Source organism: Lissotriton vulgaris, chromosome 10 (assembly GCF_964263255.1).
Source record: "Lissotriton vulgaris chromosome 10, aLisVul1.2, whole genome shotgun sequence".
Taxonomy (NCBI): domain Eukaryota; kingdom Metazoa; phylum Chordata; class Amphibia; order Caudata; family Salamandridae; genus Lissotriton; species Lissotriton vulgaris.
Window position 1 is genome coordinate 929,450,169 of NC_141698.1, and position 27,689 is coordinate 929,477,857.

The 27,689-nt window shown below is 46.0% G+C and overlaps 1 protein-coding gene across 1 annotated transcript in view; it reads left to right on the forward strand.

Annotated features, from left to right (window-relative positions):
• The window catches only part of COL28A1 (collagen type XXVIII alpha 1 chain), a 689,953-nt gene that overhangs the window by 526,762 nt on the left and 135,502 nt on the right, over positions 1–27,689 (forward strand). The window contains exon 27 of the mRNA XM_086941924.1: positions 26,673–26,741. Within this exon, the coding sequence (XP_086798050.1) occupies positions 26,673–26,741 (69 nt within the window). The remainder of the gene's footprint in view (positions 1–26,672; positions 26,742–27,689) is intronic.

Sequence of the window (27,689 nt, forward strand, 5' to 3'; positions counted from 1 at the left end):
TTGTTCCCAACGACTTCAACATTTTCGGATAGTGTGGCAAGGACAGAGTCTCCCCCGTAGACAACAGGATGCAAGTTGCGTGGCAACTTCAGGAACCACGACCCTTGATGACGATTACAGAAAAGGAGGTAAAACTATATGTTGCAGAGCGTAAGAAGAGTTTGTGTCGGAAACATCAGTTGTGCTCATGCTTTAAGTCACAGGGCCGCTCTCAGTACAAGTGCCAATGTCTTCAGTTAAATCAAAATTGGAACCATGCCCTTAGTGCAAGAAATTGTCCAAAAAAGATGGAGGGACCCCTGTTAAATCTGACAGGGAGGGGATCTTAACAACGGAAAGGAATTAACACCCTGTCTCTGTGATGATAGGTAGGATTTCCTTAAACCTATCACTGACGGAAATGCAGTATGGGTTTTGTTTAACCTAAGGACCAGGATGATGTAGCGATGCGAAAAACAAGGCAGGGCAAAGTAGACAGAGGACTATACAATTACTAAGGGTTAATGACACTAGATAAACACAAAAGTTTTTTTTAAAAAAACAAAATTAAAATTTATTACCTCCCACTCGGGTTACAATCTAGAAACTATTAAAAACAAATTAATAAGAGCCACCTTGGGTGGTCAATTCATACGTCAGAATACAGTTAAAATCAAACAGTCATATGTGATCAGAAGTGAAAAAAGTCGACGCGGCGTTTCGGTGCTTTGCTATTCTTCACACCTTCTTCAGGACGTTCACTAAACTTGATATCTTTAGTGTTTCTCAGGTGGACATATCAAGTACTTTCAGCGGATTTCTGAAGATTAATACACGGTTCTGCTCTCACAGGAGCTTAAGTGTTAATACACCACCGTTCCATGTGCACGGAGGGGCCACCGATGATTCAAGAATAGAAGAATCCTGTGACAATTTCAGGTAATACACACTATTTGTCTCGGTTTTTGTAGATTATCGAATCTGGATACTCTTCTTTTTGATTGAAGAGGCAGGATGGGGCTCTGTTTTCGGGAATCCGGCCTCCCTGCTCCTCCGTGCTTCCGAGTATAGCGCTGCCGTAGTGATGATACGCGGTCTGCCAGACCGCGTATCATCACTACGGCAGCGCTATACTCGGAAGCACGGAGGAGCAGGGAGGCCGGATTCCCGAAAACAGAGCCCCATCCTGCCTCTTCAATCAAAAAGAAGAGTATCGGGGGGGCGTGGCTAGCAGCCAAGCATGGCGGACGCCTAGAGTGAGAGCTCCCGAGGGCACTGCAGCCTTCTGATAAATCCGTTATATTAATCCGACACCTAGCACGCCTGAAGCGGCGGCGTTCGGGTCCGGGACCCAAGCGGTGTCACCGGTCCAATTTGTGAGGAAATCAGCGCACCGGAGCCTGACCTACGTCGTCTGACAAGTCAGGGCCTAGGACCGGAGGAACAGCACCGGTCTCGAGTGGCACCCAGGCCCCGGCGGAAGTGCGGCCGGGCCGGCTGTAGAAAGTGGACGCACCCCGGTCCCTACCCGGAACCCGGAACGAGCCTAACACCCCCGGCGTCATCCAGTGGCGCGAGGACTGCCGCGATCGCCGAGCGGGACCGGAGCAGCACCGAGGTCAGTGGGACCCCAATCTCGGCCGCACGAAGCGGCACAGACACCCCCCTCAGCGCGAGAGCCTAGCAGGCGGCGAAGCACCGCGGGGCGCCATCGGAGTGCACAACACTATCGCCCCGGTCGTAAGGAAGGAAACGTCGGTGCCCCAGGGGGTAGGCACCATTCCAGCAGCATTGGTGAACCTCAGAGGGGACCCTTAAGACCCGCATACTGCCGGCAGCACCGACACAGAGGCATAAAACTTGGTGAGCAAGGGGGCGGCTGCCCGGACCCAGAACCAACGCTGTCAGCTGTGGACGGGGGGGCGAGGAGCAAAGGCGCCATTCCGGCCCTGAACGAGTGCATCGGGGGCAGCACCCGCGCTGGCACACAGGGAGGCTTCCGCGGACACCGGTGGGGGCCACTCCATCCGCCACCTATCAGACTAACACCCACTAACGGCGACTTCGGACGGAGCGCAGGTCACGGTCCCATAGGGCCTGCCACTGGATTTCATAGGCCCCAGCACCATGGCGGGCAAAGGCCTCAGGAGTGGGTCCACGCAAGCTAAGTTGGACAAATTCGCCTATGGACACCAGGGTCAACAACAGAATACTGGGCGATCCTCCACAGGGAATGCCCAAGAAGCAGAAAAAACGACAAAAATAACGCTGGAAGACATCATGAGAACGCTCTCGGAGGTGAAAACGACGGTGGGCGCCATCTCCTCGGATGTCTCCCTGCTGCGAGCGGACTTTCACAAAATGGCGGAAAGGGTCTCGCAGGTAGAAGTGGTCACAAAATCGCTCGTGGAGGACACCTCGGAGCTACAAGTGGCAATGGAAAGGATGCAGAAAGTGACCAAGCTCCTCCACGACAAGCTGGACGACCAGGAAGGGCGTTCAAGACGCAACAACATACGTATCCTAGGACTTCCTGAGACGGAAGGGAAAGGGGCCATGGACCTCTATGTAGAAGACCTCATTAAAAGTAAACTCCAGCCCAAAGGCCTATCTCAATTCTTCTCGGTAGAGAGAGCACACAGGGTCCCGGGGGGTCCGCCCAAGACCGGGGCAACACCAAGACCGGTACTGGCCCGGCTCTTTAATTTCAGAGACAGAGACGCAATTCTACAAGCGGCAAGAACCTCGCCACCAGTACGGATTCAAAATGCGACTTTAGCGTTCTTCCCAGACTACACGGCGGAGGTGGCCAGGCGACGCAAATCCTTCACGGAGGTCAAAAAGGCACTACGAGACAGAGAATTGCCATACTCCATGATGTTCCCTGCTAAATTGCGGGTAGTGGCCGAGGGAAAGACTTGGTTCTTTGACACGCCAGAGGTGGCTCAAGATTGGCTGGAGGGCTGGAGACCGGTTGGACAGCGACACCGCTCACAGCGAGACCGGCCACGACACCGTACTGAAAGACCAACACCCAGTCAATCCTCCCTTCCGCCGCATCAGGGAGGCGAGGAAGACATACTATCGGATCTTGAGAGAGACCCGCTAGACTCTGGACAAGTGGCTCCGGTGTGAAACTGAACAATAGTCTTTTGGGACTGTGTGGGCCGCGGGTGCCGTGATTCGGACGCGGCTGAGTAGGGTGGGCACAGGCGGTGCCCGAAGGAGACTCACCAACCCCACGAGCAAGTGAGATGTCTAGGGGGGGGCTAAAGCACTCTGCACAGTTGGGGAAGCGGGCGGGAGTTTGTCCGTGGAGCAGGGTAGCAGGGAGGGGGGATGGGATTGAAGTTTACATGTTGGGATGTTTAAATTTGTTTGTAGTCGTCGTTTCACACCTACATTGCACTATCGCCCCGACATCTGTATATCTCCAACGCAGGGCGGCACAGATCGACACATGGGTTACTCCATTGCACACGTTGTGTGCACGACTCCCTCTTCAGCTTAATGGCCAGGCCACTTAATCACACGCCCAATGTGGGCTCCTCCGCAGCCGGGGGGGTTCCCCCACTTCGCATGCTGACATGGAATGTACGGGGCCTGGGTGACAAAATCAAGAGGGGGCTAGTCCTGCAGGCCATAAAACGACAGAACCCAGATATAGTCCTCTTACAGGAAACCCACCTCACGGGGTCCACCTGCAAAGCTCTAGACAGACGTGGCTACAAAATGGCGGTACACGCAGACTTCACTACTGGCTCCAGGGGTACAGGCGTACTGGTGAGAAAGTCTTCCCCCTTTATTGTAACCCGCAGTATGGCAGATGACCAGGGGCGCTTTGCTGCGATCCATGGACAGTGGGAGGGCAAGGCTCTTAATGTAATATCAGTATATGTTCCCCCAGCCCTACACTCTGTGGCCCTGCCAGCACTGGGCAAGTTCCTTCTTGATCTCCCCGATGGCGACACGATTGTTGGGGGGGACTTTAACGCAATCATGGATCCACTTAAGGATACCCTTCCCTCTAGGTCCCGGCCCCGAGATGCTGCTCCGCTGTTGGACTTTGTGGAAGCACTAGGCCTCACAGACATCTGGCGTCACTTGCACTCTGAGAACACACAATACACTTATTACTCGGCGGTACATAATAGCCTTTCTCGTATAGACTACTTCATGGCATTGGGTCAGGGACTGGATATGGTAGACAAAGTAGACACACTACCCAGGGGAATCTCAGACCATTCTCCTATTCTCCTGTCGCTTACCACCGGGGGGAAAAGGAAGGCCCGAATTTACCCGATCTACCCCAATTTTTTAAAAATCCCCAAGATTCGGAAAAAACTAAAACTGGTGACGGCGCAGTATTTTGCGGAGAACGCTGGCACAGTGGTGTCACCTTCCACCCTATGGGAGGCATACAAAACGGTCCTCAGGGGGGCGGCCATTTCCACAATTACGGGACACAAACGGGACTCACGGAAGGACCTCGCAGACTTAGAACTTGCACTCAACACAGCAAATACTGCGCACATGGCAGACCCCTCCCCGTCCACGACACACACCCTCAAGATTAGACAACAACAATACCTAGCACACCTCAAAACGACTGAGAAAGGGTACATAGCAAACACTCGCCATAGGGTTTACGATGTGGGAGATAAAGCGGGTCGTATGCTGGCCTGGTTGGATAAGAGAGGGAATGGAGCGAGAGGTATTCAAAGGCTTCACACAGAAGAGGGGCGAACACTGATACACCCAGAAGAAATAGTTTGCGAGTTAGCGAGACACTATCGGGCGATATACACACCAGAACGTAGGGTCACACGACAGATGGCAACGGCAACTCTCGCAGACATTACTATCCCCAGCATCGCACAAGAGGATAGGGACGTCCTAGAACTAGACCCGACGGAGGAAGAGATCCAGCTGGCAATCCAGGCGCTGCAGTCCGGTAAAGCACTGGGCCCTAACGGGATACCGGTAGAGTGGTACAAGTCCATGGCCCCAGACCTCAGTGCTCCACTACTGGCCATGTATTTAGAAAGCAGGGACAGACTAGAGCTGCCGCTCGACCAGCGCACGGCGACGATTGTAACGATTCCCAAACCGGGGAAACCCCCGACAGAATGTACCTCGTATCGCCCGATATCATTATTGAACATTGAGGCCAAGATACTAGCTAAACTTCTAGCTACCCGCCTACTGCCCCACCTCCATACCCTGATCCACCCTGATCAGTCGGGCTTTATGCCCCATAGAAGCACTGCAATGAACCTAAGGCGAGTACACGGAGTGTTGGCCCGAGCGCACCTCCTCACGGAACAGGCTGTGATTCTCTCTCTCGACGCTAAAATGGCGTTCGACTTGGTAGAGTGGGAATACCTCTTCATGGTACTGGAGCGTATGGGATTTGGGCCAAAATACATAGAATGGGTACGACTGCTTTACACAAAACCCGTCGCGCAGGTAGTGGCCAACGGCCACATTTCGCCGAGTTTCCCACTGGGCAGAGGGACTAGACAGGGCTGCCCCCTGTCCCCCCTACTCTTCGCACTGGTGCTCGAACCTCTGGCCATACAGATCAGATCCACACCCCTGTTTGCGGGAATCAAATGGGAGGAGGGGTGGGAAGACAAAGTCTCGCTTTACGCGGACGACATGCTCATTTACATGACCACACCTGACACCGGCATCCCAGCCCTTCTAGACTTGTGTGACACACACGGGCGAACATCGGGCTACACTCTAAATTGGTCAAAATCCACCCTATATACGTTGAAAGGTCCGGCGCCGAGAATACAGGAGAACTGTCCGCTGCTTACGGCATCGACTTCTTTCAAATACTTAGGTATTGTTATCACAAGCGGGGAAGCAGACTTTTTTGTTCGCAACCTGAAGCCACCCATAGATCGCCTGCGAGCAGATGTTAAACACTGGGCGGCCTTGCCCCTGACCCTACTGGGAAGGGCGGCATTATACAAAATGATGGCCCTCCCGAGGCTCCTCTATGTCCTCGAAAATACTCCCCACCTGGTTCCACCGCGCTACTTTCAACAAATTGCGGCACTGGTAACTGTCCTGCTCTGGAATACGGGTCCGGCACGTATAGCGTACGACAAGCTTGTAAAAAGCTGGTACGAGGGGGGCATAGCGCTCCCCAACATTCAGCTATATTATTGGGCTGCCCAACTCAAAATTATAAACTACTGGATTCACGCCCCGAAAGACGACCCGGCCTACCGGGCGGATTGGTCGCAACTTGGGACGGACTGTATGTTGTCTGTGCTCTACAACAAGTCACAACTGAAGACCCTGAATGGCCCGACCAAACACACGGCGACCCTCTGGCACATGGCACAGGCCCGTCTAGGATGGGCAGGCCGAATCACAAAAATGACCCCCTTGTGGGACACAAAGACACTGGGAAACCTGAGGGGCTGTAAGGGGTTTGAGCGATGGGATTCCATTGGCATCTCTACAGTAGGAGACCTCTGGGACAATGACACAGTAATACCGCTTCCGCACCTACAACAACAGTACAATCTTGGCCCCACCGAGACATTTCGATATGTCCAAATTAGACATGCACTACTGCAAGCAATCCCTACAGGTACCACTATACCGGACTCCTCCCCACTGGAGGACAGACTGCTAACGGAATTCATGCTCCAAAGCGCCACCTCCCTCACTTATAAAAAGCTGCTTAACAATCTTAAAGATCCAACGCTAAAACTTAAAGAACAATGGGAAAGGGAACTAGGTGAGACAGATGAATTCGAATGGAATGAGGCGCTGGCCTCCCCGAAAGAGGTCGGAATTTCTAGTAGGCTCAGATTGGTACAACTTAAAATCCTGCACCGCATATACTACACCAGGACACTGCTGCACACAATACAGAAAGCACCACACCCCTTTTGTTTGAGAGGCTGTGGGGAGGAGGGTACACTTATACACACACTATGGGAATGCCCGCGAATACGCGAATTCTGGAGGCAGATACTCCGTTCCATCTCCCAGGCCCTTAAACTCTCCATATTACCTGAACCGCGCAAATGCCTTCTAAACATCTGGGACCCCAACGACTTGGGTAGATACGAACTGATTTGGGCGTCATTGGCTATGACAGTGGCTAAGCGGGATATAGCGCAGAAATGGGGGGCGCCAGACGTTCCCACTGCAAGTAGATGGGCCAAGAACATGGACGTCCTCATGGTGACGGAAAGAGCAGTTTACGTGCTTCGAGCAGCGCCACGGAAGTGGAACAAGGTCTGGGCGGCATGGAACAGATACAGAGGGGAGTTATGTGAACCCCTGCCAGAGGGGGAAGACTCAGACTCGGAGGGGGAGGAGGAATAACTGAATGCAGGCGTGGCAGGTGCCTCAATAGCGGGACAATGTACCATGAGTGGCACTGACCTGGCAGTATTCCGCAGAGCGAATGGAGATACAGGAAACTAAGAGTTGTGGGTGAACAAGGGGCGACGACGACTCGGGGGGGGGGGTTAGTTGGGAAGTTCGTTGATAATGTTTTGCAGAAAATGAGAAGCTGACATCACTGATATATGAGGGAAGGGTTATCAGGGAGCTGTTACTTGCACGCTGTAACGAACAATTATGTGTATGTGAAACTCGAGAGGCCATGGGTAACGCAGTCCGGGCTACCGGAAGGCCGATCGTCAATTGTAGAAATGTTGATTTACACAGTATGTAACGATTGCCGGAAAACTGTATACAACTGACTGACCACTATTTCTTCCTGTCAATAAAGTTAAAAAAAAAAAAAAAGAAGAGTATCCAGATTCGATAATCTACAAAAACCGAGACAAATAGTGTGTATTACCTGAAATTGTCACAGGATTCTTCTATTCTTGAATCATCGGTGGCCCCTCCGTGCACATGGAACGGTGGTGTATTAACACTTAAGCTCCTGTGAGAGCAGAACCGTGTATTAATCTTCAGAAATCCGCTGAAAGTACTTGATATGTCCACCTGAGAAACACTAAAGATATCAAGTTTAGTGAACGTCCTGAAGAAGGTGTGAAGAATAGCAAAGCACCGAAACGCCGCGTCGACTTTTTTCACTTCTGATCACATATGACTGTTTGATTTTAACTGTATTCTGACGTATGAATTGACCACCCAAGGTGGCTCTTATTAATTTGTTTTTAATAGTTTCTAGATTGTAACCCGAGTGGGAGGTAATACATTTTAATTTTGTTTTTTTAAAAAAAACTTTTGTGTTTATCTAGTGTCATTAACCCTTAGTAATTGTATAGTCCTCTGTCTACTTTGCCCTGCCTTGTTTTTCGCATCGCTACATCATCCTGGTCCTTAGGTTAAACAAAACCCATACTGCATTTCCGTCAGTGATAGGTTTAAGGAAATCCTACCTATCATCACAGAGACAGGGTGTTAATTCCTTTCTTAGTGCAAGAAAGACATGTGGGATTCAACCTCATCCCACTGCTTAAAATCAGGTGAGAAATCACAAGGGCAACACACAAAGGGCTCACTGCCTCGAAAGTCTTCTAAAACTGATCTGGCACCACTGCTGGTGTGGAATTGCTCGCATTTTACCTGCCATGCTGAAGATCTTTCAGACGCTGCCGGCTCCCTCTTTTGCACCTTCAGGCACAATGGAGCAGCAGGGGCCTCCAGTCAGACATCCACTGATGGGCCCTCCCACAGCGCCAGCTGCCGACTTTGGAACCACTTTCTAAGCCTATACTAAAGCTGGTCCAGACTTCCTCTTCGGCTCCAAGGTCTATGCAAGTTCCTGCCATGCTGACACTAGTGCTGATGCCTGATCTGATCCCAATACTGCTCTCTGACCCCCTAACAGACACTGGCCCATGCCAGGCCTATGCCGCTCTATGAGAACAGCAAGGTGCAGCCAATGGTTATTCAACAAGATCTTTAGCCTCCTCTAGGATCCTGATATTCCCATATGCTGGAGGTCCTCTTTGGCTTTGATTCTGATGGAGTCCAGAGCTACAAAATTTTCTTCTGAAACTGATGATGATGACGAGGTAGACTGTTGCTCCACTCTCGTCTCACTGAGGAAGGACTATGTGTAGAACTACAGAATGCTAGTGGGCTACACACCTCCTCTAAGGCTGTACTTCACTTATCACCAGATTCAACAAGGAATAAAGTTCCTCCTTTCCAATAGTAGTGCACACAGCAGCAGACCTGTCTGATTTACAATTGCCCATGGTTGAAACAAAGCCAATTTGTTGACTGAAAGACTCTAACCAGGCTGTCTTCATCAGAACCTCTGTTGCCTTTTAACAAGGCCCGCAAAATACCCTCATTGTCGCTATTTCATAAACATGTTTGGCTTCTCTAGTCAGGATGACTGGCTCTGAGCAACCCTGTTTTTCTGAGAAATGATTTCAAATGCCTTATCCTTGATCGCTCCAGATAGGGGATCAATTTGCATTCAGCAAAAATATATTTCATTTGGCTAGTCTTGCTCTATGTTTCTCAAATACAGAGTGGCTTCTAAACAGATACATTCACAAGTGGGAAATGTTCAGCAAGATATTTCTGGCCATCTGGAGAACCACAGGGTGTCTCTTGCCCAAACTATTTAGGATGGATAGGAGGTAGCAAAATATGTACTGTGTGCTGGACACCACCAATGGGTACAGATTTAGAATTTTTTAAGACAAGGCAACTTGGCACTTAAGCATTTTTAAAGATAGCCAAGCCACAACATAATCAGCCGGGTCTGGTGGCTCAGTGGACTATTGCATCCACTGCAGGGGCCTGTGTTCAACCTCATGGTCACAGGTTCAAAGCCCGGTGGGTCCACTCAGCCATTCATCCATCTGAGGTCAATAAAATGAGTACCATTGAGTTGGGTAACAACAAACATCTGTTATTCAGCGCCTTGAGACCCTTGGGTGATAAATGTGATTTACAAATGCATGTGTTATGTTAATCTTGGAGTTATTGTCCTCAGTCTGTCAATTCCGCCAGCAGTACAGAAAGTTCTGATGGATACTTCTAAGTACAGATTATTTAGCTTTATAATATTCCCCAGGTGTCAGACTTTATCTAGGGAACTTTTCAGCAATGCGCCTGTGCACAGCAAGGTGGCATTGTGCGGCTCCTTACATCCTAGAAAGGATAGAGTAAAGCTCCATATAGGCACCACCCCTGCACACTGTCAGATCCTTTCTTTCCAGACCTTCAACATAGATCTGGAGATTTAATTCCATCTTTGTTGGTCTTTGACTTTCCAAATTGTATCTCAGACAATATGCTCTAGAAAATCTCCCTCCAAAAATTATAGACTTCAAGCCATATCAATACTGTTGCAAGTAGAACTCGGTCACAGACCCCCATGAGGAGTGTCTTTGCTGCCTGGGCTCTGGTCATTACTCCAAGTGATGTGACCAATGTCCCATAATGCTCTTGAAGTTGATCTGAGGCAGTGAGGCAATGATTTACATCTGTGAGTATAAGAAGAATTCTCAGATATCATGCTGTTCCTATTCCTGGTCCAAATCACAGGACTACTCCCGGGCATGAGGCCATTCTGGTGATCGCTCCATTTTCTGCTCAAAATCTCCAGGTAAGTCAAAGTCCAAACATAAGCTCAAGAAAGGGAAGCATGACATAGCCCCATTGAACCACTCTTTTTCCAAAGAAAAAGTGCAAGGGTGTCAATATCTAAGGTGCACTCCATCGAGGTCACTGCCATAGCTCAACTGGCCCTGACACACCCTGAGTTTCCTATGCCATTTTCAATCCTGCAGCAGATTAAGTCCTTCAAGGAGGCAGTGTTTCAAATTTTAGTGTACTTTCTAGTGTGCCTTTAGGTCCCACAGTGCCACAGGGCCTTCCCTGATTATGTTTACCCCCTAGAATTCATAACAATACCTGTACAACCTTCCATAGTTCATGCTGATTTCTATAACACCAGTGCCATTGCTGGCTATTCCAGTGCTGATCAATGATCCATTAGCAATGTCAAATCACAAATAAGTAAAGTGCCATCAGATGCCATGTTATCTGATTGTAACCCGACACCTCAACCAAGCAGCAACTATTAGCAGAGGCTCTATTCTCTTTTTGGTTCTAACTCCCATCCTAGACCAGACAAAGGAGCATCCGAGGGTACTGAAGAAAATGGGGAAGGTGATGGCCTTCTTTATACTGATGATGCATTATACTTAGTATACTTGCAAAATGGCAATAGGCATAACACCGCCACTGAAGCTGAGCTTTATTCGCCACTGGGGGCACCAACACAGGAAGGTGCCTCATTTATGGTTGTGGTTCAGAGGCTTTTGAGGTACTAAAATCGATGTTGCCCTCCATTGACACTAAGACAAATATCCTATGGGGGATTATCCCACTAAACAGGCCCTACACCAATGGGAGGTACTATTTTGCTACTTATTCTAAAGATGAGGAATGTGCTGTCAGTGACTCACTTTCTGGTAGATTCTCTTTCCAACCACAGTTCATCACTGCCCTTCCCCATTCTGTGGAGTGGGTTCTTCAATATCTAAAAAAGTCCCAAGTTAGTGATTAGTACACTGTCACCAATAATTGTTTTGTGTGTCATCTCTAATGGCGCAAAAAGGGGAAAAATAAGAAACTGACAACAGCACGTGGGGGTGATGCTTATAAGTGTCTCTGCTCCATTATTTCTGGGGCAGCACAGAGCCAGCCCAGAGCCACATGATGCAACATACTAAAACTCAAAATCACTGCTGAAAAAGAATTCTCCAGATCCAGTCTAGTAGCCCGGGTATAGTTTAAGAGGAATCTGAAAAAGACAAAATACCCACTAGAAAGAGCATTAACAAATGTAAGTACTTGTTCTTTAGGGATTGCTCCAGAAGCCTAGTTCATCAGCAATGTCAGAAGTCTCACACATTACAGCAACTGACAAGCGTTTTTGAGGCAGAGGATGTGGAGAAGGTCATTCATGCTGCAGTGTCTCCAGAGCCACTTTTATTGGCCCTCGACAACCAAAAGTCAGCAAATTGTTCAAAGGGGATACACATTACTTCTCATTTATTCCCAGGTTCAAATCCCCCATGCCAGCTCAAATTTCAGTATCCCATCCTCAATCTTAATGCAGGAAGTAAACATTTTCCTGGCCAAGGGTGCCATTAAACGAGTACCTCACTTGGAGAGGGGTAAGGGATGCTACTCTAGATTCTTCCTCATGCCGATGAACAGAGACATTAAGCCTATACTGTATCTCCAGCAGTTGACAGTCTTTTTGAGAAAGGCAAGTTCAAAATGCTCACTCTGGCCAGACCTTCTCTGCTCTGGCTAAACTGGATGGTGTTCTTTGACTTGCATGATACATATTTTCAGTGGATATATAATATGTGAAAAAATTTATTATAAAAATACCTGCAATATTCGGTTTCTGCACCCTAGTTTTTCAGGGGCCCAAAAAATAACACGATATTATTGTACTATCATCAGTAGGCTAAGCGGGGGAGGCTCTCTTCACGCTATAGCCATTTGCTAGTAGCGACTTGCCGCCAGGAACCTACTTGGTCTGCTGCCGACGCCCGAAAAGTGACTTTTCGGGCGGCGGCAGCGGACCAAGTAGGTTCCTGATGATAGCACAATAATATCGTGTTATTTTTTGGGCCCCTGAAAAACTAGGTTGCAGAAACCGAATATTGCCGGTATTTTTATAATACATTTTTTCACATATTATATATCCACTGGTTGGACACGCCTTAGCGAGCATGGACCACCAGGGATACTCACTTTAATGGTCCTGAAGAAAGCTGCATGAATTAATATAGACAGCTGAAACATGGCGACCTGCTTTTGAAGGGATATAAGTGGTCAAGAATATTACCACTACCAATATCCCACACCCTGCTTTTAATAATATTAGCTGACCAGCAAATAAAGTTGTTTTTGGTACAACTAATATTTTTTAACATCTCACTATCACCTGCACTTAAACACATACCTATCAAGTTCACTTCACAATAACCTGCTCCGCTGTAAATCAGGCTATGAAGCACACTGGAGGGGCATTCGGTTTCTCCAGTGGGAACCCCATGATGAAGCATGTCACTACTAGGGTGAGTGAGGGTTCTTCTTAAATAAATATGAGGTATTGTTTTTCACTTTGTATGTGTTTTCACCCTTTTTTCCCAATTCTGGTTCCAATATCGCCTTGTCACTATTGGTGGGAGGTTTTTTCCTTTGGTGTTCCTGGCTTTATTTCTTTGCCCACAGCACCAACAAGTCACTCCTTAGTTGTTTGTTGCATTTATGATTGGGGATACAGAAGTGATCTTTTGTTTATCCTCCCTCTCCTGTTGTTAATATATATACTGAAATAAAGGTACCAAACCGAGGCCTTGGCTTTTTTCCCTGGCCAAAGGATGACCCTTTCAAACTATAATGTGAATGCTCAGGATTACTTTGGAAAACCCGATTAAAATATTTCTTACACAACAAACCAAACAGAGAGAAAGCTCAAAATGCAGGATTAAGAAATCCTTCTACCATCAGCCCCCCGTCATCAACATTACTGAATGAATTCAATACATTCGAACAGGCAATCCTCAAAGAGGTCTTCAAGCTTGATCCTAAAACCACTTTTCAGAATATCTCTAGAGAAGAATGTGAAGCAATTTGGACAGTACAGAAGGATCATTATCACACCAGTGGACAAAAGAGGTGCTATCGTAATTATGTCTGCTATAGCCTGTAGGAAAAAATATCTATGACTTCTATCAGATGATAAGATTTACAAGAGAATCAACACTAACCTCACCACTACTCTTGAGAAAAAGATCAAGATGATTGTTCATGAAGTCGAGACTATAGGACGGATTCCCAACAGAGAGGCTTATTTAAAAAAAAATCCCAAATCACATATACATTGTACCAAAAATTCACAAAAGGAAAACACTACCTCCAGGAACCTCCACAGTCTCTCGAATTGACTCTATCTTGGAACCTGTATCCATTTTTTGCAACTCTTTCCTTCACCATCTAGTGGCAGACACACCCTCCTTCTTGAAACACACAAAAGATGTGCTTAACCCTCTAGACACCATTCACTTAGAAGGTGAAGGGAATTTGGTAATGATTCTTGATGTAAAGGCCCTCTACACAAGCATCCCGCAAGATGCAACTCTTCCACCTGCACCTGGATATCGATCACATCTGTGAGTTTCATTATGGCATGTGCAACTTTACTGCTAAAAGTTAACAATTTCCAATTTGAATTCAAAGTATACCTTTAAACCCAGGGAACTTCCATGGGAAGCACATTCACTCCAAGTTTAGCGTGTCTCTTTATGCACCATCTTGAAAAATCTATTCATCTTCAACAACGAGAATCTATTAGAACAGGAAATAACTAGGGGTGGGCAGAACTCATGGAGTTTTACTAAGTGGAATTCTACAGTTACTTAAAAATCCACGAGATTCTGCAGAGTTCCTCAAGCAGCAGAATTCAAGCAGTCGCTCTGATAATAGTCCCATCAGACTTGGTCTATAAGCTTCTTTTAGTTCTGCTCGAAGATATGAAAAACTGACTAAAATATATGGGGGTTACTACTATGAATTCCTCTGCTCCCACCAGCAATAACAGTTTGAAAGTATTGTTAACACCAGCATTTCTCTATTGGAGAATGGGCACTCTAAAAACGACAGGACTCCCTTGGACCTCTGAAGTACACCCCTATTAAGTGCTCATGTCTCCCACCCCTTTTACTGGTATCCTGCACAGACTTCAGTTCTGGGGTGCCTCATAGCAGAGACAAAGAGTACGGCCAGTACTCACCTTTCTCTGCAGAGGCTGCATGGTGATCACGCAGGTCTTGGAAGAACCATAAATTCCTTAAGTGGAGAGAAGCCTATGGTGCTGCTCTGTCCCCCGTTTGGGAAGCGGAGGGAGCCGGGTTCTGCTTCGGAGAGTCCCAGCACTGAGGTAGCTGTGGCTCTTCAGCCCATGTACTCACCTTGGATGTGGCATCGCCATTCTAGGCCCGCCCGGATCTCCGCTCCCCATACAGCAGAGCAGACCCTGTGGCTGGCAGAAAGCGAGGGAGGAAGAGCCTGCAGCGCACAACACAGAGCGGGCCAGGGGAAGAGCACAGTGAAGAGAGACAGGGAGGAGATGCACTGAGCCCTGTGAAGAGGAGGGCCACTGGACTTGGGGAGGAGGAGTGCAGAGCCCAGAAGAGGAGGAGGTGCACAGAGACATGGGGAGACGGTACCCAGAAAATGCAGGAGAAGCCGAACACAAACTGGGGCAGAAAGTGATGCTCCCGGGGAGTTGGGGGCACAGATTTCACATGGATGCCAGGAAGGCAGTTTTCTGCTTGTTCTCGCAAGCGTTGGACTTCCATTTGCATGACACAGAAGCACATTTTGGGCCAAAGACGGCTGTTAACATTGGCTTTGAATCTGATCGGGCCTTACCAGTTTGGTGGCATTGAGACAACTTACGGCCCTTGAAATGGACATTTAGCCTTGACAGCAATCATCAACATGGCCCAAACAGATAAGATGTTCAAAGATAACGTGGTGATCAGTTATGATGGGCAGCAAACTCCGCCATGCGGCGGTTGGCAGAGTTTTTGCCAAACTCTCGGCTCAAAGAAGAGTGGCAAAACTCACTAACTCTGCCGGCAGAGTGGAGTTCCCCACCCACCCCGAGAAATAACCCTATTGTTGAGAGTCAAAGACAACATCCTGATAATTTGGCACAACAATATTTCAAAATCTGAAACATTCTTCACCTGGATTAACACTTTTGATCCTTATCTAAAATTAATTCAGTCATACTCTACAGACCTGATTACCTATTTGAATTTCACAATCAAGATCGAAAATGAAATACTAACAACAAAAACATACCACAAGATCTTAACAGCCTCTTATGGTATGGTAGTAATCACCCCAAAGCTCTGAAACAGAGCTTACTATACAGCCAGTTCCTGCAGCTCTGCAGGGATTGCAGCCATCTGGAATACTATGACAGGGGAGCTGTCGAATTATCCACTAAACTCAGCAGAAAAGGATATCCAAAGTCATCAACATTATCAAATTTGTAACACAAGAAAGAGGGCACCAAACAGCAATAGAGATTAACTATCGGAAACTTGTCCCAAACCACAGATGGATTGGAAAACATGCATTATCACTTTCACCCCGAGATATAGTGTTATTAAGGAGATCATCAATAAAAAGTGGAACGTTCTAAATACATGCCAAATGAACCTACCAAAACCATTGTTTATATTTAAAAGAGCCACAAATATAAGGGATCAATTGGTACATGCACGACCATGGAAACCTACACTCACCCAATCATGCACACTACAATGGGGGTTCCAAAAGGTCGAGGACATTACCCTTGTGGCGATTGTAGTATTTGCCACCTAACAGAAGTAAAAAGATATATTGACTTATTCTGCAAATGAAAAATACCTGACTTCACAAACTGCAATACAAATAGCAGTGTATATTTAATTCAATGTCTTTGTAAAATGTTCTATACAAGCATGACGACAAGACTGGTAAAGACAAGAATCAATGAACATCGTAGCACAATCAGGTGCAAAGGAACAGCAACAAAACTCAGAGATCATTATGTTTCCAAACAACACACTCCGAACGACATGAAGTGGATTGTTTTGGAAAAATGACAGGATAGACCTATTAAACATCACAGACTACGGCTCCGAGAACAACGCTGGATTTTCAGACTCCGTACCAATATTCATGGTCTGTGCGATGAAATGCACTTGATGATTCTCATAAAGAATTAACTCTCTTAAGTCAACTCTGTTTGGCGCACCCTATAGGAGTTCTTATAAATCTATTTGCATTCCTATATAGTAACATGGAACAACTAAGAATGCTGAACCTTGTCAATCACCCACTGTCACATAGAGCCTGTAGTATCACCCTTTTTGCCAAACATGTAATATCAAAGGACATGATAAAATATCTGTGAGAGATAGACTACACCTATCTCCTGCTCTCACATTTAGACTGTAGTGTTAGATACTCTTTTTCGAAGCACTTACAAAGGTCCTAGTTTTACATACTTTACATTCAGGGTTCTTTTATTAAAAAAGTCGCCTTTTTCCAAGGTGATAATAAACAAATGAAAATTGCAATAACTAATATGGGGAAATTGATCCCGGATATTGTTACTTTTTTAATACAGCGTATATTGCTTCAGAATTTTTTTATTACATCCAACATGGCGCCCACCGGCACCGCCACCTACGCACCACCACCTAACTGGACGTTTACACCTCCATCTGTCTAGAGAATTCCATATCATTTGATGTCTTCTAAGGTGTAGGTTAGGGTTTGGTCAGCACCACGTGACACTATACGTTCACAGTGTTGGGATGATAACCACGCCCCATCAGTGTTTAGCCACTTTTGGGAGTGCAATTAAGCGGATAGGTTCTTGACAACATTTCTCCATACCAGAAGTAAGTGTTTACCATGACGGTCTCTTTGGGCAAATATTTCTTTAACCACATCCGTGCAGCAGGATTTTCAGCACTGTGCTGAACATTCCTTACCTGGGTGTGGTCGTGACGGAACCATTCCGTCCTCAGCACAGCTCAACCGTGACTGATGACGGAATGGTTCCGTCACCCGCATCGAAAGGGTTAAGAAACAAAGAGCCTTGTACTGATGACTTTTCTTAAACATATATAATTTTGTCAGCTAGCAAACATGATTAGCGGCTCGGTACTCTAAGGGGCTCATCACCTTTAGTAACTGGTGAGGTTTCTTCACTTGATTATTATAATTACCAGTATTTGCATTTTGTAGTAAACTTTCAATTCATATGCTGGCTCACAAGTCTGCATGGTTTCAGTACATGGGAGTTCATTCTTTTGTGTGTACGTATAGACACGCTTTTTTCTATTTCTATTTTATGTTTGTTCAACATTTTTTTCCAACAGGTTGGACAGATTCCTGATCTCCAATGTGAGACCCCCTGTATTTACATTTTGTGCTTTTCACTTTTTGCAAATGATTACTATAATTGTGAAGATGCAATATAGGAATACTTGACTAAATACACAGCGACAAATTCCTAAAGAAGATTAGGGCACTTATACAAGGTCCTGATGAATTTTCCATTGACATGCAGGAGTGGATAAGCCATGAAACATGTTGGCCACGGTTCAAGAACCAAATGTCCATTATTCCCTTAAGTGGTTCTTAAGTACTGTTTTTAGGTCTCAGCTAGACAGCGCATGGGCTGTCTCAAAGAGACTGTTGTGTTCAATATGTGTGCTTCAGCCCAGCTATTTGCTGGCTCTATTGTCACTCTCATATTCTTTCTCCCCATTTGTCCCTGGCAGGCTTCCGTTATGCGTCTTCCTGTGTTTAGCCCTTGGCAAGAATATGGATCAATTACTATTATCCATCCACTGCTCCCATTTTAGGAACTGTTATAGGAACTACTTTTTTCTTTGCTTAAGAGTAATTCACATGAGCACTTGTGTTGTCACTTGCTCCCAGCAACGTTCTGTAAACAGGTCTGTAAATCTTGTTCTTATCTCATCACATTTGCTGTGCATTTAAAGACCGAGGTCAATTGTTAGATGCTGTTTTCCGAGGGCGCCTGTTTACATTTTGTTTTCTGACTTTGAAATGTTAATGTCCCGGTGTTACTTGCCCGTCACCCCAACCCATTCCCGCTTCACTGCTTGAACCATCCACCCACCCTCATCACTGCTTGTCTCCTCCTTACTTGCTTCTAAGTTCATCATTGGTTGCCGTATCTTGCTCACCCGCTGCTGCTTGTTTTAACTGAGCTGTAATACCAGTGTTTTAACGTTGAGTCAATTTTACGTTCAATTAATGATATATCGTTCTCGCAGTTGTTATATTTATGTGTTGGCTTCTGGGTGGTGTACTCCTTTTTATTCCTCAATTATGTGGCATTCTATGAGGAAGGGCTGGCATTCCTTTATGCACCAGTGTTTGTGCAAAATCCTGTCTGCAACACTGAATGGAGTTGACGCGTGTGTGGTATGAATAGACTACGAGTGCAGTTAGCCCAAACGTACAACAGCAGGAGCACATCCTTCACTTTGGATGGAAACTAAGTGCCCATTTTGAATGGTAAACGTGTGGGGTGAAACAATGAGATAGGGATATTCTAAGTAGAATACACTTTACATTTTACAATATCATTGATGTATTTGTATTCAAGGGAACATAGATGTGTAGTGGGATGGAAACTAAAATAAAAATCAATGTACTTTTTGGAAACAAATCACTGAATGAATATTATTATAATTAAATAAATTCATATAAATATTATTGGGAAAAATATTAGCATAAATGGATATTCTAAAGGATTTTTCAATGGACAAGGAAGTATCTGCTAATCCAATAAGGCGGCTGCTTCTTCACAAACTGATGCTGCCCTGTTGTCCTCTTTCTGTCTCCCCGCTTTAGCAGCCAGGTTTTCTGGTGTTTCACAGTACTGCTGCTGAAGAAGATGATGGCGGAAAGCGGATACAGCCTCTCTCTGACCTCTTTCAGATGAGCACACTGAGGCTGTAGTTGGTGTTGTGGTCATGGGGGCGAGGAAGTGGTCAGCTTACCTGTGCCTGATCTATACAGCTAACACTGCTGCGCTGTGGCATGTACTACCAGTGTGAGGCCTCGTCAGGGATCCTGCAGAGTCATGACTTATTCTGAACTTCTTGCCACCACCAACCCTCAGAACATAATAGAACATTTCTACATGCCAGGGGTGGAGCAGTCATTGATGAGAACACCAGAGTCACACGCTTCCTCACAATTGTTGTTCAGCAAGTGGAGCTAGTTATCTTCCAAGAGCAGTGGCACTGCCTGTCAGCTGGGGCACAATGTTTCCAGTCGGGCTATTAATTTACAAATTTTGGTGTTCTAATGTTTGCCTGTTTGCCATATCACATTAATACATTGAATTAAGTATCATCGTCCTGTTACGCCACACCCCTCTTACTCTCCCTACCACTCCTCCTCCAAGAACTGTCTATACCCCTGTATTCTTTACTTTTATTTTGCATTTTTTCATTGTGTTGCCCCTCGCCGCTCCTCTCCCCGCACACTTTTCATCCGGCATTACTCAACCCTCCCTTTGAAGTGGCTCTCAACAGTAGTCAACTTTTTGCCTTAAACCGCAGTTCAGCCGGTAGCACCAAGAGGCCCTTTCAAAACCAGTAGCACAATAAGTGTGTTAAAGTAACATAACATTCTTTCTCTGTCTTTTAGTACTCTGCCTCGAGATTCCCTTTGCAGCCAAAACTAAATCCTGGGTCAAAGCATTGCAACATCAAAGGATCTATCTATAGGCCCCTATAGATAGCCCCCTTGATACTGCAGTGCTTTGGCCAGGATTTTGTTTCGGTTCCAAAGGAGCACTTCCGATACAATGCTAAAAGACACTAGCATTGACAAAACCAACAGCTCTCACATAGCCAAGACCTATTGTCTTTGCCATTGCTTGTTAATCTTGAACTGCTTTTTCTCTGATTATTAAATAGTAGCTTCTATCAATCCATAGCCAATTGTAATCCTCCATCCCAATCTAACACTTCCCACTCAGAGATAGGCACAGGGTAAACTATTGAACAGCTTGAGAAAAAGTTCTCTGTCAAAGAGTCCCCTCCTAGAGGCCTGCAGGGAACTGCAGTGCCCGCCCAGCGAGGAGCACTGCCTGATGATGAAGCAGGCTACTACGGTGGGTGAGGGCGTATGCATCCTAAAATAGATGCCTTCAGTGTCAGATCTACAGTATCAGCAACAGTGTTGTATTGACATACCCACGGAAAAGCAAAATATTATTAGATAATTTAGTAAAGGAAGGGAGATGTGTGCTAAAATGCCTAATTCCTCTCACATCTCCTGTTTGTTCTTGGATTCTTCAACAAGCTCCATTTACGCTGGACACTGGGAGAACTTTGTGATGTGGTGTGGTGCCTGTCATTGTGATCTAATGCAGCCCAAACTTTCTGATGTATTTTTATTTGTTTTGTTATTGGTCCAGCAAGGTGTTTCTGTGGGTTCAGTCAAGAGTTGGTCATTTTGGCTTGTTTGTGTTTAACTTCTCAGTCTTCCCCTTCCTCTTCTGATGCACTTTCTGAAAGATTTGACATGTATGTTTTCTCCGAAACCTTTTGTCATGCCAAGGTTGGGGCTTCATTTGGGGGCATATTATAAGCAGGGCGTTAAAATTACCGCCGCTTTAGCGGCAGAAAACTGCCGCTAGTGCGGCGATAATGGGCTTTATTATATGCCCTGGAGAATTCCAATAGAAGCCCATGTTCACACCAGAACATGGGTTTCTATTAGAATTCACAAGGACATATTATCAAGCCTATTATCGCCACTTTAGCAGCAGTTTTCTGCCGCTAAACGGCAATAATTTTTAACGCCCTGCATGATATTATGCCCCCTAGTTCTTTGTTTTTCTTTGGCAAGAAAAGATCCCCTGAAGTCCTGCGGGCCTATTCCATCAGTGCCAAATTTGCAACAATGGTGCTGGCAAGGTCAGTTTCTGTCCTGGACATCTGCCACAATAAGATGCGGAATCTGATGCCTACATTCTGCAACTGACTTGACTTGCAATTCTGCAGTGAGGGTCATTTTGCCTTCTTGGTCCTACAAGACTTTCTGGTTTGAGGTCACTCCTCAGCCCCTTCGTCTTGAGGAAGTACAGCTACTGCTGAAGTCTAATGGTGAGTAATCTGCCGTTAGAGGTTTTTAGCAGAATAACATGTTAGTAACCTTTGTTAATGCTTTTTCTGGTAGATACTCTCTAATTGCAGATCCCTCCATGCCCTGCCTCTCACCATTCTGTGGAGTGGACATCTACACAGTGTAATAAGGTCCCAAGTTAGATTTCATCACACTGTCACCAAAAACAATTTTACAATGATCAGTGTCTGAGGACAAAGAAGGAGAAATATTAAGAAAGTGACATCAGGACTCAGGACTTGTGCCTATATGAAGCCAACTCCATCGCTTACGGGTTGGCACAAGTTAGCCACCGAGCCACACAGTGCCACTTGTCATCACACAGGAATCATTGTTGAGAGAATATTCTGGACTCAGTCTGGCCATTGCGGTATTCTTAAGATGAGGAATCTGCAGTTACATAGACTATTGTTAGAAATTGGATTCCTGGTTGGCTAAGGTATGCACTCAGACCAGGCAGGAAACAACACTCCAGTCAGGGTAAGATAGATACACACTAAAAAATAACCTGTGCTTTTGTTAGGTTGGCTCAGAGCAGCCAGGCTTATCTAAAGAGGCAATATGAAAAGTATTTTTGTAACACACTCACACAGTAACACAATGAATACACCCTAAAAGAACTCCACAAAACACACCCCAAACCACAAGAATCCAATGTATAGAAGTTGAGATGTTGACTTTTAAAAGAATAAATGCAGTAATTGCTTCAAAGCAAGTACTGCTAAAAACGTTACTGTGACGGGCTGTATGGGGATAGGCAATAGACGAGTCTTAGTAGGGTTCAAACTCGGCTTTATTGAGCTAAACAGTCTGTCTGTACAGGTCTTCCTGAGGTGAAGTCGTCGAGGAGACCGGCTTCTTTCCCTCCGACTCCTGCTGATTACTCCCTCCTCTCTACGACGGGTCGGGCTCCGCCTTCCTTTCTCTTCGGGATCCGTCTTGGCCCAGGCTCCACCGTAGGGGATGACAGAAACAGAGGAGGTATAAGTATAATGTACGGCACGACTTTCAGTGTTAGGAAAAGGGGGTGAGGGTTCACTCAGTGCTCAGGTCTTTATCGGGAAAGTGAGGGAAGTGCACAGGGACTTTACTTTTAAGGGTTTTAGGGTACTCCCCGTCTCTGGCGCCGCATCCACCCCGCAACCCTTTCACGCACCTCTGTTAGCCACGCCCCTCCAGGGGAGTGGCTGGGCGACGCGTGTGTCCGTAGTCCTCCTGGATCTGTAACTCCCGCTGGTCTCCGTAGGAACCCGAGGCGTCGGCTTCCCGGCTTCTCCTTCCCGGCAGGTGAGGCTCCCGAATCCGCACCCGCTCCCGCTTCCGAAGCAACGCCAACCTCTGTTCCTGCTCTCGCCTCCGATGTTGTGGACTCCTCGATTCTTTCCTTCCTCTTCTCCTCGGCTAACGCGCTCTCGTCCCAGGACACGCCGCCATCTGCTGCTCTGCTCCAAGCCTCTCCTCCGCTCCACGCCTCTCCTCTGCTCCACGATGCTCCTCTCCTCCATGCCTCTCCTCCGCTCCACGATGCTCCTCTGCTCCACGCCTCACCTCCACTCCAATCCGCTCTGACCGCTCCTCCGGTGTATAGACACACCTGGTCCTGCAGCTGGGCGTCTTTTAAGGCGATGGCTGTCTCCTCCTCCTCGTTACCTGCTCGGGCCAGTTAAAGGGACCGTGTTCCATGTCTTCCTCGTCACAGCTGTACTTCTCTTCCACTCGGTTCCAGCTCGGGGTCTCGGATACCTGCGGAAACAAGAGGGGGGGGTCACATTTTACGGGATCACTCCGGGTAACAGGGGGCGGGGGCCACCCCTCCCGGTTACAGTAACTTTAGGTCATGCTGGACCGGGGCAAAGTCAAAGTTCAGGCTGATCGCTATGGGCCACTGGCTGGCTACAGGACCCTCACAGGCCCCAGTGAACAAAGTACATTTCCTGGTCAAAATCAGCAAGGTGTGTTGATGTTGAGGCCCGCATGTGCAGCATGAGTCAATCTTCTCCATGCAGTGAAGGCAATGAGTCAGTTCCGAAGACAGGTGCTAAAGTCTAGAGGCGTTGAGATATGCGCCAGATTCTGCCATGCAGTCGAGGGGATACATTGACCTCAACATGCTACAGTGGGGGTGATATGCGGTGCAATGCATTGATCTCTGGAGGAAAAGGGTTGGTTCCAAGGTGATGTGTCGATTTTACTCCTGCATCTGGGTAGATGTATCAGTTCTGCTACATGCAGACAGGAGATGCATCAAAATCTGTGTTGCAAGTATCTGAGCCACTTCCAGTGAACCAGGTACAGGTTCAGGGGTAAATACTTTGATATCCCTGAGTGTTAAGCAACAGGAGACATGCCTACAAGCCATTGGAGATCAGTTGGAGTGAAGGCAGAGACCAGCTGTCCTTGAGCAGAGTCAGAGAGCAGCAGGCAGAAGGGCAACAGACAGAAAAGCAGGACTTCCAGATCAGCTGTCCAGTTGAATCTTTTAAGCAGTATTGCAGTTCTTCTGGCAGAACTTCAGTTACAAGTCCAGTAGTGTCTGATTTTAGGGGTCAGAGACCCACTATTTATACCCAAAAGGGCCATTGATGTGGGGGTGACTTCAAAGCAGCTTTCTGACGTGTACAAGTATCCCGTTCATCCCAGTCTTGTATGCCAGGCTATCAGGGGGGGTAATCAGTCCTTTGTGTGAGGACAGGACACAGACTATACAAGTGAAGTGTTAGCTCCTCCCTTCTATCCTGACCAGGCAAGGCCTTCAGAATGCAGATGTATGTAGATGGGTACTCAGACACACCTATCCTTCCAGTGTTGTGGCTGTCTAAAGGGAATGTACAAAGCGTAGTCACCCATCCCAGAAGTGCATTGGAGACAGGCTGTCAGGCTATCAGGCTATCAGGCACACATAATAGTAAGTGTAGAGAAATATCAACTTTCTAAAAGTGGCATTTCTAAAACAGTAATGTTACATCCAGCTTTACCAGTACAGAGGATTTATTAGTACCATTCCAAAGATATGAAACATGAAAAAGCTACTCCTCTCTGATCATGAATTACAACTTAGAAGTGTATTAAGAAATTCCCAATGCTTGCCTAGGAGAGAGGTAGGCCTCACAGTAGTGAAAAAGGCATTTGGGTGTCTGTCACTACCTGGACATGTAAAGATTAAACACACATGTCCTATCTTTTACTGGGTATATGTGATACCACTTCACAAGGTCCTAAGGGCAACAAAAAGAATCAGCAAAACGGGAGGAAAAGGGAAAAAGGTCTGGGGGAAGACCAGAAGGAGCATTACAAAAGGTAATTATTGTGTTCTTCATGCCATCTGAGACACCCCCACTTATGTCGTACTGATGCCATCACTTGATGCTAGCACAATAATCCCAGCATGTTGACGACATATGGCAGAGACAAGGGCAGCTTCGGCTAAAGACCCTGCATCGCTCTTCAAAGGTCTCATGTAACCCTGAACCTTGTGCATCAATATCTTTTTTCTTTTGCCCATGAGTGTCACTGAATAATCCTTCAGCAGTTGATTATTGCATCTGCCCAGTGCCAGGACAGATACTGACTTAATTAAAGAACGTTAAACCTTCCTCCAGGAAAGTGATTTCAAAACTGCCATTAAGTCCTTGTACTTTAAGCATGCCCAGCATCATGACCGTTTAGACTCTACACTGACCACCTTGAAGACATCATACGCATTGATGGACACATAATCATGGAACTGAAGGAATCTGAGCACATCACTCCCACCATGATATAACTCTATGTGCTCCCTTTGCCGGCTCAAGCCATCTTTAAAATGAGCTGCATTTTCTACTGTGCCATTACGCCCAACAAACATGCCTATCTAGCTTACTACCTCATGTGCTTCTTCATACACCTGCAGTAAGAATACGAACAGACTGGAGGCGAAGACGTGAATAAGCCCCATGCCTTCTTCTCTTCATCTATGCAGCCAGGTTATGGAACAATCTAACAGAACCGTCTCAACACTGCACCAGTTTAGGGAGGAGCTGATTGCACACCTCTTTAAAAAACACCAAATCACAATGCATAAACAGTCCACTTCTGCTCTCACAATCCAACTAACCCTTCAAGCACTTGCTGTCAGTAATTTTAGCTTTTACCCTCTACAGCTCTGGGCTGCCCTTTTGGATAGGTTCGCACTACTATATATATGCAGACATGGTCAAAAGTCTGTTAGAATTCATGGCAGCTTTAATAAAAGTTTCACACAAAAAAATCAAACATCCCTGGTACATCTCTGAGCCTTTTTTGAACTTGGTTTGAAAATTTACAAAACTGGGTAATGGGAATATGCCCCTGGTGTGTAGGTACAACACTTACTACAGCCAGTAAACTTTCAGGTTTCAGCCAACCTAAATTTCTTGCATCTAAATTCTGATAACCTCTGAAATTATGTCTTAAGTTGATGGTATTACAAATGCATTATAACTTTGTAGACAAAATAATTTCTAAGGCCAAACATTGTCAAAGAGGCTTTTGTGAATGCTCAAACTGGTGTGTTTTTAAGTGTTCGTAAACTTACAAGCAACCTATTCTTGTTATTCCTGCTTCCCAACGCCTTTGTGGGACTTACACCTGCATAACTTTAGTGGAGTTGTTTGTACAATTATGTTGGTGTAAAAGGATGTGCACCTGCTTGGTATTTTGGTTTTCTTTTTTGAATACTTAGCAGGTGAATATATAGCCATTCCCAGCCTTAGTACATTTGTAGCCGAAAAAACATGTCTGAATCGATTCCAATAGATCTAAAGGGTAGTCACTTTTAATTAGTGCTTATCTTGAAAACCTGCCAAAAATGTAGACCTCGTGGACAAGGGTTGCACATCCATTGGAGCAGAGGACATGTATTTCATCAGACAATTATATAGCTTTTGGTAACATATGGCTCTTATATATTTTTCCTTCAGGGTGCAATTGGTCAGAAAGGCTTGCCTGGCCCAACTGGGCCTCCTGGATACGGCACTCAGGGGAACAAGGTAAATATAGTCTTTAGCATTACTGATCCATGCGTGATGGTAAAATGTGTGCTCAGTATCTATATGAACATTGAGCTGAGGTTTCTTTCTATGTTCTACTAACTGTACCATTTAATTTTGATAGAGTTTTAACTTTATTCTGTAGTTAAGTGGCAAATGCCCCAAATTGTCTTTTCAAGTAATAGTTCAAAAATAAAGGTGTAAATCTTGAAAAAGGTTCATCGTGAAATCATAGAAAATCAGCATTCCTCTTACAGAGATAAATTGTGTTACAAAAATGTCATGAAGGTATATATATATATATATTCACTGAAAAATACAAAGGTTACAGGCATGCTATAGTCAGGAAATAGAATTTAAAAAAACTTAGAAATTTACTGAAAGAACGAAAGGTTTCAGGGACATTATACTTAGGCTAAGATTTCACTGGTACAAAACCATAGAAATTCAGCAGTTATAGTTCCCTGAGCGAAGTATAACTTACGCCCCTGCAATGCTTATGTCCTCAAAATTGACCCTGGGAAGGGATGTATGTTCACTGTAGTGTTGTCACTTAATTTAGAGCCTAATTCAGTGATGAGTGGTAACTTGAGTTCTGTCATAAAATGTTAAATGCCTTTCCCACCAATCCCTGCCTTCTTTGGCTTTCAGTCCCCTGGCCCATTAGAAACTGGTGGAAGACATTGTTGCAAACACCGCTGGCTCCTACAGCACGAAGAACTTCGGCAGGCATGTTTTCACTAGAAAAGAGCAGCAGATCAGGTGTCTCAATTCCCCCACCAACTTCAGCTGAGTCCCGTATGTTCAAAACTCTCACCTAAACAGAAGTAGCCTTGTACACAAAGCCACATACATTTCTCTGACATGTTGGATGAAACTATCAGCATGTCAGGAACATTTCTATTATTGGTCTCCACAGCTTGAAAGTTCTTTCCCCTACCCCAGGGG